Raw genomic sequence first — 13,663 nt, forward strand, 5'->3', positions numbered from 1 at the left:
GTTGCACCTTGGTAACAGCTATAACTTTAGAACTAGTGGTAATAACTCATTCCAAAGTGCTTGTTCCAAGTTGCACCCTTACTAACCACTATTGCTTTCTATTGGCATCAAAGTGCTCTTAAACTTGCAGTCTTCTATCATAGTTAATCGGCAATTGGAATAAGGCATTGCAGCTTAAAGTTTATATATATCCAAACACACCAAGGCATTCTCTCAAACAGTTAAGGTGCAATTAAGAAACAACTTTAAGATGAGAAATTGAGAATAGAGAAATGAAAAAGACAATTCAGTTTAGAATGTTATGTTACTGGGATTACCTGAGAATTTCAATAGATTCCTATGGCAAATATGAGGATCCAGAGGAGCCTGTGGGTTGGGTCTGCTACTTCACCGTCAACGAAGAGGAACGGAGGCACCAAAGCGCGACATCAGCGACGGTAACCTGGCGGCTTTGGACAAGGCAACGATAACCCAGCAACGGCGGAGCTATCACTCCGGCAACGACGGGATCTTCGAGCTCAAGGGCAGCGAAGAGGAACGGGTGGAACGAAGCAGAAGGGGGAATTGCACTGCCTACTTTTTTTTGGTGGAATTGCACTGCCTACTTTTTTTTGTTTTGTTGTGGTTTTTAGTCACTTGATAAGAATTAAACTTGTATTTTGCTGCTTCATGTTAATGCCTTCTGAATTTCGATTATTTTTTATTATCCTATGTTATGTAGGAACAAATGTGTTGAGAAAGGAAACTGGTCATTCAAACTCTGGGTTGCTGTGGGGGATCAACAATCAAGCCTTCAATATTGCTCCTTTTTATTACAAAGAGAAGTGGAACATTTACTATGAAACTTTTTAGCTTTTGATTTGAGTTTATGTTTTAGTTATTAGCACATGAAAAAGAAAAACCGAAGTTGTTGATGTAATGGGTTTAACTTGCTGAAGTCTGTAATGTAGAAGACTGCTTAGAACTTATGTTTGATTGATGTAATTAGAATTTAGCACAGGATGTTGCTATTGTGCCCCGTTTCTGATTGGCTCGCTGTTGTATCATTTTTTTCCCACTTTTTTGTTTTGGGTGTTTTGTTTCCCTAACATATTGTTAGTATACTAGTTGAGCATGCAAATATTGTGTATGATGTAGAGAGCTAACTATTCTATTAAGGTAATCACTCAAAGCTGTAAAAGTTGTATATAATATTGTCTTGTAGATTTTTTATTTTTTGGGTGGGGTTTAGTCATGTTTTGTATTTCATGATGTCATGTAAATATATTTTTTTGGGGGTTTTGATTCATGTAAATATTGATATTTCTTTTTTTTTAAATAAAGGTCCAATCCAGCTCAAGTTCTGATTTGTTTTCTTATCTTGTTATTTATGTTAGTGAAATGGAATCCATATGTTTAGATTTTGAGGGCTTCATTGTGTTTGTCTGTTGTCACACTCACTTCCTGACTCTTCAGGAAATATAGTTTAGTAAGAAAGTCCATTAACTTTTGATTTTTTTTCTCATCTATTTTGTATCCCCGTCTTAAAGCATTAGAGATTTAGAGTTGTAAATCTTGTTTTCATATGTCCGTTTTCATGAAATATATTTTTTGTAGAGTCCATTTAAATTCATTCAGATAATTGTCCAAGGCAATTCTTGATGCCCCTAAAATTAACATCATGGACAGAATCCACCTATCTCCTCTTAATGGAGGATTCCCCCATAATGAAACAGGTGTAAGAAAAATTGCAAATAAAACAAAATACTTTGGAAATTTTGTGTTTCATTGTGCGTGTTGATGATTCTTATTAATATTGCCAAAAAGCACAATTTTTGTATAAGTTTAAAAAAACCTTTATCACATTGTTCCTTACCCCCAACCTTCTACAAAAGATGTTAAGTAATGGTGAAGCGTCTTTCAGGGTTGGGATTAGTGTCTTGGAAGAAGAAATAAGAACATTTTACTTGTAATTTTATAGCATGTTAGTTTTGACTTTTGAACAATGTAGGTCACCTTTGCATAATTGCATGTAACGTGAACATTCTTATTTATTCTCCCAACAAGATATAATCTGACCTTACCACAATTAAATTTATAAAATATCAATAATTGTTTAGCATGTCTACCATCAAGTCTTGGCGACTTGAATTTCCCTTTTTTTTTAAATCAAGCCAAGGTACACTGGTAATCAATTATTTAGTTAAAAAAATTGTATAAATTAATATATATAAAAATAATTATCAATTAATATATAAATATATAGTGGTTGAGTGAATAATTAATTTTTTTAACCGATAATATAAAGGGAATTAGTAATATAGAATTGTAAAACATAGAAGGATAAATTAGTGTAAATAACTTGTGAAACATAGCTTAGTACTTTATCTTTTAAAGAAAATATTAAAAATATCTAAAAAGATAATTCCTCATTCCCAAATGTCTTCATGCTCTGCTTTCACCTTGGTTCTATATTGCCAAGCATTTTCTTGTATTACGAGACACAAATCGTTGTACTCCTCTAAAACCAGATCCACGGCAAGTCTCATTCGTGTAGAGTCGTTAACCTGCTTAGAGCACCAACAATATAATTCTAATTAGAAGTTTGTTGGAAAAATTATTTTAAAAATACTTTCTTATAAATATCACCTGAATATTGAAGTCATCTTTTAAAGTACATTCTCTCATCTAAATGGTCACCCAAACTCCGCTATCATTCCTATAATAAAAAGCATTCAACAAATAGTTATTATATACATATAAGATATAATCTATTGAACGATTTATGATATTTAAAAAAAATATATAATATTAGACTTACGATCTATTTTTTTGAGTGAGTAGGCCAAAAGGTGTCATAGGCCAAAAAGTGGAGCAATCTACAACTTTAGACTTATCATCATCAAAAATATGATCATCTAACATCGCTTCTAAATAAGTCGCCTGTAAAAGAGTGAATTCATGGCAAAAAAAGAAGAGTGAATTGTAATTGATTTAAAATGACTAAGAGTACTAGTTACAACAAATGGTTATTTAATTTGTTAAGTGATTCTAGTTGATTGAGTACTGGTTTAGAACAAATAATTACCACTTTAATTGCGTTCCTTTTGCGTTGCTGATGTTTTTCGACACAAGGCAGTGAATCCAATATGATTAGACGACGACTCTTAAAGTCAACAATGACCAAATACCAATGTAGTTCCTCGCAGATAGGGATAAAAACCTACGATAAACCTTAAACCATTATAAAAACTAAAAAAAATTTAACAGCATATTAATGAGAAACAAATTGGTCACTTGTACCCTAGCGACGTGGCTAATTTTCAGTGAAACATATGTTACAAGAAAATCAGAGATAACCTCAGCCGGTGTGTATTTGTCGCTTAAAGCATATCGCTGCATAAAAAAAATTGTGGAATTAAAATATGTCTTCAATTTAACAACTATTTTTGAATTGATAATTTAATTATACAATTTACTCGTGTGAGTACATAGCATGGTTTAGTCTAGAAAAAAAGAACTTCCTTATAAATTAGTATATCCACTCAAATTATTAGACAGAAAAAAATAACTAATAATTTAGAGATATTATAGGGATAACTTTACTGCAAAATGTTCAGGCATGAACCAGCAAATTGGATCTTCATTCCTACGTCGAAATACACGTGTCATCATAAGTGCCACCAGATTTATAACCTACAATTTGTTAAAATTTACTGTAAAACATGTTTATATGTAAATAGAGGCTTAAAAATATAATTACAAGAAATTGTGTAACATGCATTGATCTCTATACTTACTCGTGATTCGACACATCTCTCCGGCACAAGACATCTAAATGTACTTCTATAACTTATTTCATCCGAGATTACCAACTCTTCAGAACTGCTAAAATCATAAAGTGATTAGTTGGGAGAATCATAGAATTTCTACACCATTACATTATACACATAATCATATAAGTACACATACAGATCTAATGTATCCGAAAAAATATAGGCTGCAACAGCGGCTTGAGAATCGGTTAACATCATCGAAGCAGTAGGCTCAAATGCAATAAGTGTCCACCACTGCTCATAAAAAAAATAGTTTCAAGGTAACAATAAAAAAGTAAGGAAAAAAATAAACGAAATAAGAAAAAAATGAAGTTTACCTTTGGTAGTACCGCTCCTACTCTAACATGTGGTTGTTCATTAGGTGGAGTTGTAGCTTCACGAGTAATATCCAAGTGGAATAACTTCTTGGGTTGAATTGGCATGATACCAGTAAGATCACTAGTTTTTTCACTTTCCGAAGAATGCACAACTACAGTAGGATCCAACATCGAACTACTGTTTGTGGAAGTTTTCTGTTGCGCTATGATCAAATCAATTTTTTGGTGTAGAACATGAATGACCGATTCTAAATTTTCTATTCTTTTTGTTATATCGTTAAACATACTATTGAACTGCGTATTTTTTATTGGAGCCATCTTCTACTACTTACTCAGATAGTATTTTGTCTTGTACGGTACCATATAACCCCTTAAGATGAATATATAGCGAATTCGGTTATAAAAGATAAGATAAGATAAAAATAATACGAATTTTAAGATATTTTATTTTTATAATTTTTTTTTAAAAAAAGGTAATCTAATTAGAGTAAGAAGATAAGAAGTTAAGAATAATAAGATTACATAAAAAAATCTAATATTATCTTTTTCAAAAAGCTAATATTAGAATTAAAAAAATTATTATTAATTTAATACAAGAGTTTAGGCTGGGTAATTTATGCCGTGGAAACTATTTTAATTTTGGATATATTTTATTTTAATTTAAAGCATATTGACTAATTTTGATTTTTAATATTTAAATTTAAATTTTAAAAGAGAATTAGTTGTGCGAAACATAATCTTATTCCTATATATAAACGCTCAAGCATAGAATACTATTAACTATCTCTACTAAAACTAAAATTACAATTTTATAGAGCAATGGAAGAAAAGGTAATAGACAATCACATTGGATCTTGTTCCATGGAAATTATTGAAAATTCTCCGTTGAAACAAATACTACATGCCATAGAGGTAATATATCCAACTCATGATAATATTGCAATGTTATTTACATATACCAATGCTAATTTTCAGTTTTATAATGTAGTCTTTATCCAAGAGAGTTGATGAGATGGAAAAGGCAATGTGGATGGCGAAGAAGTCACTTGATAAATTAACCGCCCTTCAATATAAAACTGATGAGAAGAATGAGAAATTCGACAATACGGACCCACATGAGATGAAGAATAAACCCTGTGATGATGTAACGAAGAAAAACTCTAGCCCGTCGGAAGTAAAGTCCGAAAATTGTGTGTTTACGGATTTATCCGACGAGAATAAGGACGTTGAGATTTTGCACAATATGCCACCATCGTTCTACAAAAGCACGCAAACATGTCTGGATGGAGAAGAAAAATCGAAGCCAAAGTCAAGATTCGGTATTCAAAGAAATAGCAAAACTAATAAAACTGTGCAAGAACTTCCAAGTACGTTTCTAAGGCAAAAGGACAAATTGGCAAGATTCAATAATCCACCATCTATCCAAAATATGGCAATTGCACGACCAGCAAAAATGCCAAAAATTGAGCACAAGGGTCAACTATCAAGTAAGATGGCGGAAACTAGAGTACGCAAAGGGCCTTTAACTTTCACCATAGACAAAGCACGGTTAACAACCGCTGTGAAACCAAAAAAGATGGCTTTCAAGAACACTTCTATCCCAAAGGTAATTGATTTATTTAAAAAAATTTAGTGGCATAGTATTCACATACGTATATTGTGGATAACCTTTACGTTTTGTGCAGAATCTTAACTGTTCATTCAAACCACCACAAGACATGCGGTTGAGTGAGGATTTAGTCAACATGGCTATGTACATCTTTAATGCTGATATTGACATAACGTGAGGATTTTTTTTCTTTTATTTTAAATTTTAATTTTCTCTGTGGCTAACGTGTTGGCTTTGTGTTAGTGAGGATTTGGTTCATATCCACGGTACAATTGCAACTAGAGGAGATCTGTTTTGTCTCGTACCTGGCAAGCAAGTATCTGAACTGGTAATAAAGTTGATGGCATTGAAGATAACATCAAATATTACCATGACCAAATTAAAAAATTTTTGGTCCCTTCCACCATCATTTGCGGTAAATCAAAATCTTGCTTTTTTTTTTCTTTTAACTAACTAAAATAAATAACCATTGTCCTCAAATATTCCTAGGATGACATGTCGTTACATATGGAGGATCATGACCTACTGGAAAAATATGCCCATTATATGCCACCAACCCGAGACCTTCAATTCGTACGTTGAAGATAATTATTGGAGAAATTTTATTATACTAAAAAGTACTCAAACTATGACTAATACATTTTACATCCTATTTGTGATACAGATATATGTCCCAATCAAGGAGAATGATCACTGGTATCTGATGGTAATGAGCATTCCTGACAAAATACTTTATCACTTAGATTCTTACTGTAAGGTTGAAGATGATGAACCACGCAAGCATCATATTAGAAATATAGTAAGTACTCCTATTATAGAAACAAAGTTAATAGTATCATTACTTCAACAAGTAAAGCACACTATTATTACAGGGAGTGGCTCTTTCTGAAATAATATCATCAGAGAAGTACGCAAAATGTGGTATACAAGACATAGTGAGTTTCGAGGGTTGGGAAGTCGGTAATGCAATAGGTATTCCTAGGTGCACAAATAGGTAATTATTCAAATTGTTGGTTATTTAATATATATATATATATATATATATATATTGTGTTTTCGACTTCCTTATGTTGTATTGCATGATACGTTTTCACACAGCAATGATTCAGCTGTATGGGTTATGCAATGGATGGATGTGCAACAAGAATTTACTCCTGTGATCCCTCCAAAGGTAACTTTTAACATAAACAGTTTCACTTTTTAATTACACTAATACATATGTTAACGTTTGGTAAAATAAATTACAGCTGCACGAGGAAAGGAGTAGAATGTATTTAGCATTGGATTTTGTCACTGGAGATTGGAATAAGATACGGGCAGATGTTAACGAGAGGTTTCAATTATGGTGGATTATGATACACCCATAGCATATTTACTTAAATTGGGAAGAATTATTTATGTCTTCTTGTTAGACTTACTAAAATAGACGAATTTATTTATTAAAACTTTTTTATTCCTATTGTTTTGTATCGCATTTTCGTTATCCTACTAAAAACATATAATTCTAAATAAAACTCAGAATCATCAGTGCTATTTACCTCATTTTTGTTCAGTTTTTCTATGATGAGCTCTTCTTCATAAAATAAAAAAATAAAGTGTATAATATATATTTCCAACTAAAACAACATAAGTACTTGAGTTATTAAGATTTAATTAATAATGATTCGTTCACTAATCATGTTCATTATTTTCTTATATGGTTCTTATTTTTTGATGACCTAATTATAAAATTAAAGTAGTGTAAGAATTCTATTTTAGTAAATTATATAAGATCCTAGTTAAAAGTACTCAATTTTTTCAAATATTACACTTGAAAATTAAATTTTACAAATATTATATTATATTACACCAAGATAAATTATTATGAAACCATAAAGTATTATATAATAGAAAAATATTATATAATATTATAAAAACATAATATCTATTATTAATTTCATTAAATATATCAAGTATATATACAGATATATTTGATTTAACCAAAATATAATATGAAAATATTTAACCAAAATACGGGAGTAAGAATTTTTATTGACCAATTATATTTTATTGATTTCTGTTGTTCCCACTAACAAAATCGGTTAGAATTTATTTTCAATAACGAGAACATGAAAATATTTGACCAAAGAAAAAATATATATATATATAAAAATTTTAATATGCACGACTTCGTATACACGACTCCACAAAGAAATTTTAATCTCCATTATTCTTCCTAAATTCTAGGTGGGGTTCTTTTGGCAACTATGTATATATGACTTCTGTTCTAACTAAGTACTTCAGAAAACTGAATAGCCTTTGAGTGCGGCAAATATACGTGTTTTTACATTAAAATACAATTCATATTCAAAACAAGTTAAAAAAATAATCAATTAGACAAGCAAAGTTAATGATCACGAACAAATGAAGAATTTCTACTCATTAATCCTTTCATAGTTTTCAATAGAACGGTAGCAACTAAACCAAAATTGTTGAGCGAGTTCCAATCCTTTTTCCCATTTGAGGGAAGGAAAACTGAACTAAAAATGAACTGTTTTAACGACACAAAAAGCAGGAAAACAATACAGAACGGTCACATGATAAAAATGAAAATCCTCCATCTTTGAGCTCCAAAACTGAAACTCTGAAGCCTTTGCTAGTCCTTCTTCCTCTAGCACGCGCAAATTTCCATCCTTTTGAACGAACATAGGGCTTGGTGTGACTATGGGGCACACCAGGTGCTGGTCCAAAGTACTTGACAGCCTCTCGTCCATTCTTATGGCCTCTAAGAAGAACCTGAAACAATATCACAAATATAATTTCATTACTTGTTATACTCTGCAAACATTTTTCCTTCCTTCATAGAGAACTAGTTGATTTGAGAAGAAATCATTAATTAAATATAAACTAAATATTTTCAAAACATAAAAAGAAGTTTCAAATCATAATTTCCTTATATTTTGAAACCTTAACAATGCACCTAGCAAAACATGTAGAACAGAAGTGCTAGTTATATTTTCTGTTCCCTCTACAACTATCCTAGCAGGAATGCAGAACCCAGACTAGGGCCCTAATTAACTGGGATGAAAATTACTGGAGACAAATAATACGTTATTATATAAATAGAAAATACAGTGGTTTGAGGGGGTGAAAATGTAAAGATCGTTCAGGAAATAATCAAATTATGTGCCAAGTACAAGAAACTCTGGACTCCAAATATCACCAATCATCAAATCGACAAAAAGGTAGGTGAGGAAACCAGGGGCCAAAAAAGTAGTATTCATCAAATCGACAACCATATCACTATGACATTTTCAAAATGCATACGAACATAAATAGCTAGATTACAAATAAATATTCACCACATTTCCTTGAGAATAATTCGGCACCTTTATGCTCCACAGCAAAGAATCTAGCATAATATAGGCTGCATAGCAAGTATATTGCAGTAAAATAAAGGTTAAACTCCAAGTCTTCTAACTTTGGTCCCTAATCTTGATATCCAATATCAGAAGAAGAAAAGCCAAGCAGGACTTCAAACTTTGGTTCATAATAGTAAATAGCAAAAGTCTAACATGTAAGAAACATAATATTTAAATAGATCAATGTGACAAAGAACACAACAAATACCAAACCCAAATAGAATAAAAATTAAAGAATACAAGAAACTTAACCCACTAACTATACCTTATTACAGCACTTCATTGCTACTGTACGAAGCATTCTCATCATATACCTACAATATCAGCAATATAATATCGTTAGTACTAGCTGATAAGCAGCAATTAAAACTTAGTCATACCTCATTGGTAAAAATACTTACCAATGAGTCATCTTCAATGTTCATGTGATCATCCGAGTCATTATCAAATGTGTCATTTTCCCGGCCTTCTGACTGTGAGATGCCACGACGAACACGACAAGTTGTTCGATTGTGGCCCTCCATGCCATACTGTCCACATCGATGTTTTCTTTTATTGGACTGTGAAGCCCCCCTTTTGTCCTACATTTTCTTGGGTCCCTTGGCATGCTATGTCCGAGATCATTGGTTGCAAGCCCAGCTCCAGAATTATCCACTTGCACACCATCTCTTACACTATCTGCATCATTGACCAACTCTTTTTGTGCAGCATCTTCCTCCTTAAATTGTTTCAACAAATTCATAGCCATTTCCCGTGTAAAGATAAATCTCTCGTTATCTCGACAAGCAAAGTTGGCTAGTTGTCTAAACCAATCCATCAAACAACCGTATTGACTTAGCATCAAAGAATCCCAATGAAGCCCTCGAGCATTTTGGAAACTAACTTTGGCAGTCTTGGTCCACCGAGGCAAGACTAATGACCTTGGAAACTCCTCTATATCTTCATGCACCAAGACGCAAATTATGTGTTCACAAGGTATGCCAAATGATTCCATTCTCATACATGAACAATTGAATTCCATCTCAATGTCACAACAGAATACACGCCACATCTCATTTGGCATTCGGTCTAAAGCGACAGAGTAAATCACATAAGAGCCAGTTTGCCTCATATTTATTACCTTCATTGATGCAGCCCGTACAAGGATTGGTTGGAACATATGAAATATTGATAGGGTGTAAACATTGGCAGCACTCCTCTCTAACTGTTGAAAACAGGTTTGCAAACTGGGTCTCCCATTCACAGAGGCGAGGTCAGCCTGGACCTCTTTCCACCTTATATGGTCGACACAACGATTATAGTGTTGAATGAACTCAACTAGATTGTACCTTGAGTTGACATACTTTGCAATGATCGAGTTTAATCCCTCGCACCGAGAAGTAGTCCGGAAACCAGCAAAAAACTTCCCTCTTATATGTGCAGTTGCCCATGAATGTCTCTTTTTATACATATCTAGGACCCAATTCTTGTTTTCGACACCAAATCCCTCAACCATTTCAAACCACTTTTGACGAAATACATCAATTTCATAGTCGCCTAGCATACACTTTTTAAACATGGAGGTAAACTGGGGCTTGCCAATGTTACTTGTTGCATTGCGAATCAGATGCCATGCACATAATCTATGATGTGCATTAGGAAACTCTTTCTCAATGGCGAACTTCATTGATAAATCACCATCCGTGATCACCAAAACAGGTGCTTTCCCATTCATTGCCACTTTCAGTTGTTGTAGCAACCACCTATATGTGTCTTTTTCCTCATCGCAAATTAAAGCAGCAGCAAAGATAATTGTTTGATTGTGATGATTGACACCAGAAAATACCACCAGTGGACACATATATTTATTCCTCTTATAGGTAGCATCAAAAGCCAGCACATCGCCAAATAATGAGTAGTCTGCCCTACTGAGACCATCACACCAGAATAAATTGCGCAAAGTACCATCGGCATCCATGTGATGATTAAAATAGAGAGAAGGGTCATTTGTTGCTTGATCTTCTAGATACTTCAAAGCTGCATATGCATCACCGGGTAATTGGCGCCTTTGCTTTGCTATTTTATTGTACATGTCCCTTTGCGTGAAAGAGAGATACTCGTAGCCACCTGCCTGATTTGCTAATGCCCGATACATCTGCCCAACACTAATCCCACCCTTTTTCATGTTAACCATGTGGCCAATATCAGCCTCGGACATGAATCTATGCCCAGGGAGCAATCCAGTCAACCGAGGATCCAGAAGTGGATGATTGTGTTCATCAGAAAAATAGGAAATAAACCAACGACCACTAGGTGCATCTACACGAATCTCCATCATTGCACTGCAGCCACACCTTGTCTCGGGTGTAGGTTTTCTCTTAAGGTTTCCAATGCCGTAATTATTTTGCAGTCTAAATCCTTCACGATGACATACAAAATTCTTCAACTTAAGTGCGCCCGCACGACTCTTCCTACTCCTGTTCTTCCGAGCACTAAAGCCTCTTGTCCTTGCATATCTATTGTAGAACTCAAATGGAATGTCGACATCAGAAAAGTGAAAATGACATACATCTTCATCCCTGATGTTCCAAAATTCAATCATCCCAATGTCTTCAAGTGAGTCAATGTTATACCCTTCATCGAAGCCGTGATAATCGAACATTGGTTCCACACTTGTGTCGTCCTCAGCCATATAATCCACGTCAACTTCCTCATATTTTTCTTCCTCCTGCTCATACTGATCATATGATGTATGCTCGCTATTAACCTCTTCATGAGAAAATTCTTGACCCATAACTTCCTAAACACCAATACACAATTCACAATCTTTTAAAATTGAAATCAATCCAATAGTGTCAATCTTAGGAATCATGGAAGTGGACACAAATTTCATTTATTGTATTAGGGGGAAATGAAGGAGCGTGAATCCAAAATCTAATAGTGAAACTATAAGAGTAAAAACAGAAAGACAAGAACAGTTGGCAATGCCAGCTATGCATGCGATGGGTGCAAGGGGAATAAAATATTAAAGAGTATATATCCTATCTATCAATCTATCCTCCAGTTTGCCATAGTGACGAAGAAGATCAACCATGCATGTGTAGTGTTGAACAGTTGGATTGATACCATAATCCCTCATCATCATATCATAAAATGATTGCCATTCATTGAGCAGAAGCCCACAGTTGCAAGCTGCTAGAACACCAACAAAGGTTATAAGATCCGGCCGAGCCTCTTTCCTCATTACCTCAAAGAGTTCCAAGGCTTCCTTGGCAAGACCATGCATTGCATAACCAGTGATAATTGCATTCCAAGACACAACTCTTTCCTCCCTAAGCATCTCAAACAAGGCACGAGCGACTCTCACAGAACCACATTTTGCATACATATCTATCAGAGCAGTCTTAACCTTCTCTAACCACGAATCAGGACGTTCCAGAGAAAAAAGTTCAGAGGACCATTTTAAGTTTTCAAACTTGTATCATGTCATTAAGATACAAGGTCAGATGTCCATTTTGTGACACTTGATTTTCCGTATAAAAAAAATTAACATGATTTAACAATATATATATATATATATATATATATATATATATATATATATATATAATATATATATATATGCTTACAAGTTACAAGAGCATAAGAAAAACACCTACTTGTAACATAGGATGGTGGTGAAGTCACAAGATATGGAAGCTGTGATTTGTTTAAGAACTAATAACCAGAGCACAAATGAACTAGATATGTCACATATATGGTATACAATAAATCAAGTGTTACTTCATCCTAACCTTTTGATGTTATCAAATAGTGATCCGCTAGAGTGAAGACTCAAAGAATTCAGATGAAGTATGATTGGCCCTGACTCATCAAGCAAGCAAGGAGAGAGAATATTATTCATCATGACTATACAATTATGTATATTATTCTACTAGTAAAATTGTTTAATTTAATTGAATAATAATAATAATGTAAAACCTTGTTACACTTTAATATAACAATGAAACTCTTAATTTATTTGTTTACTCTTTTCCTTTTGAATATATTTTGGGGTCACAGGAGAGAGAATACAAGGATGCCCTTGAAGCTTTCAATGAGAAAAATAGGGAAAAGACTCAACTAGTTACAAAATTGATGGAGGTTAGAACTTCTATTTATATTTTCTACTATTGTAAAAAGGAATAAATATTTGTCACTAAGTAAAAGAAAACAGGATAATTTTCTACATATAATTTGATCTAACTAAGTAACTTACATTTTCATTTTTTTTTCTTTTTCTTTTTGGCCATACCAAATATAAGCATGCAAAGGGAGAAACAGATTATACCCAAAGAACGAGCAAACAAAAAAGTAATAGAAATATGTTCACCTCAACGGTGAAAATTAGCATCCATGTCCTCCCAGGGGATTCATTGCCAACCAGGGTTTCAAGAAAGCCAGAAGAATCAATTTTTGCTTTCTCAATGACAGAAAGTGCAGACAGAACCTTCTCTGCTGCTACTTTTCTCGTATTAGATGCATCTTTTAGTACTTTTACAC

At 33.4% G+C, this 13,663-nt stretch overlaps 1 protein-coding gene across 1 annotated transcript; it reads right to left on the minus strand.

Moving 5' to 3' along the window:
- Positions 1-9,563: 9,563 nt before the first annotated feature.
- LOC112803843 (protein FAR1-RELATED SEQUENCE 5-like) lies at positions 9,564-11,915 on the minus strand. The gene has a single exon (XM_025847301.1). The coding sequence runs from the start codon at positions 11,913-11,915 to the stop codon at positions 9,564-9,566; it is 2,352 nt and encodes a 783-aa protein (XP_025703086.1).
- Between the last annotated feature and the right edge of the window lie 1,748 nt (positions 11,916-13,663).

Source organism: Arachis hypogaea, chromosome 5 (assembly GCF_003086295.3).
Source record: "Arachis hypogaea cultivar Tifrunner chromosome 5, arahy.Tifrunner.gnm2.J5K5, whole genome shotgun sequence".
Taxonomy (NCBI): domain Eukaryota; kingdom Viridiplantae; phylum Streptophyta; class Magnoliopsida; order Fabales; family Fabaceae; genus Arachis; species Arachis hypogaea.

Excerpts from the sequence above, each read along its gene's own strand:
- LOC112803843 (XM_025847301.1), bottom strand. The coding sequence starts at position 11,915 with ATGGGTCAAGAATTTTCTCATGAAGAGGTTAATAGCGAGCATACATCA.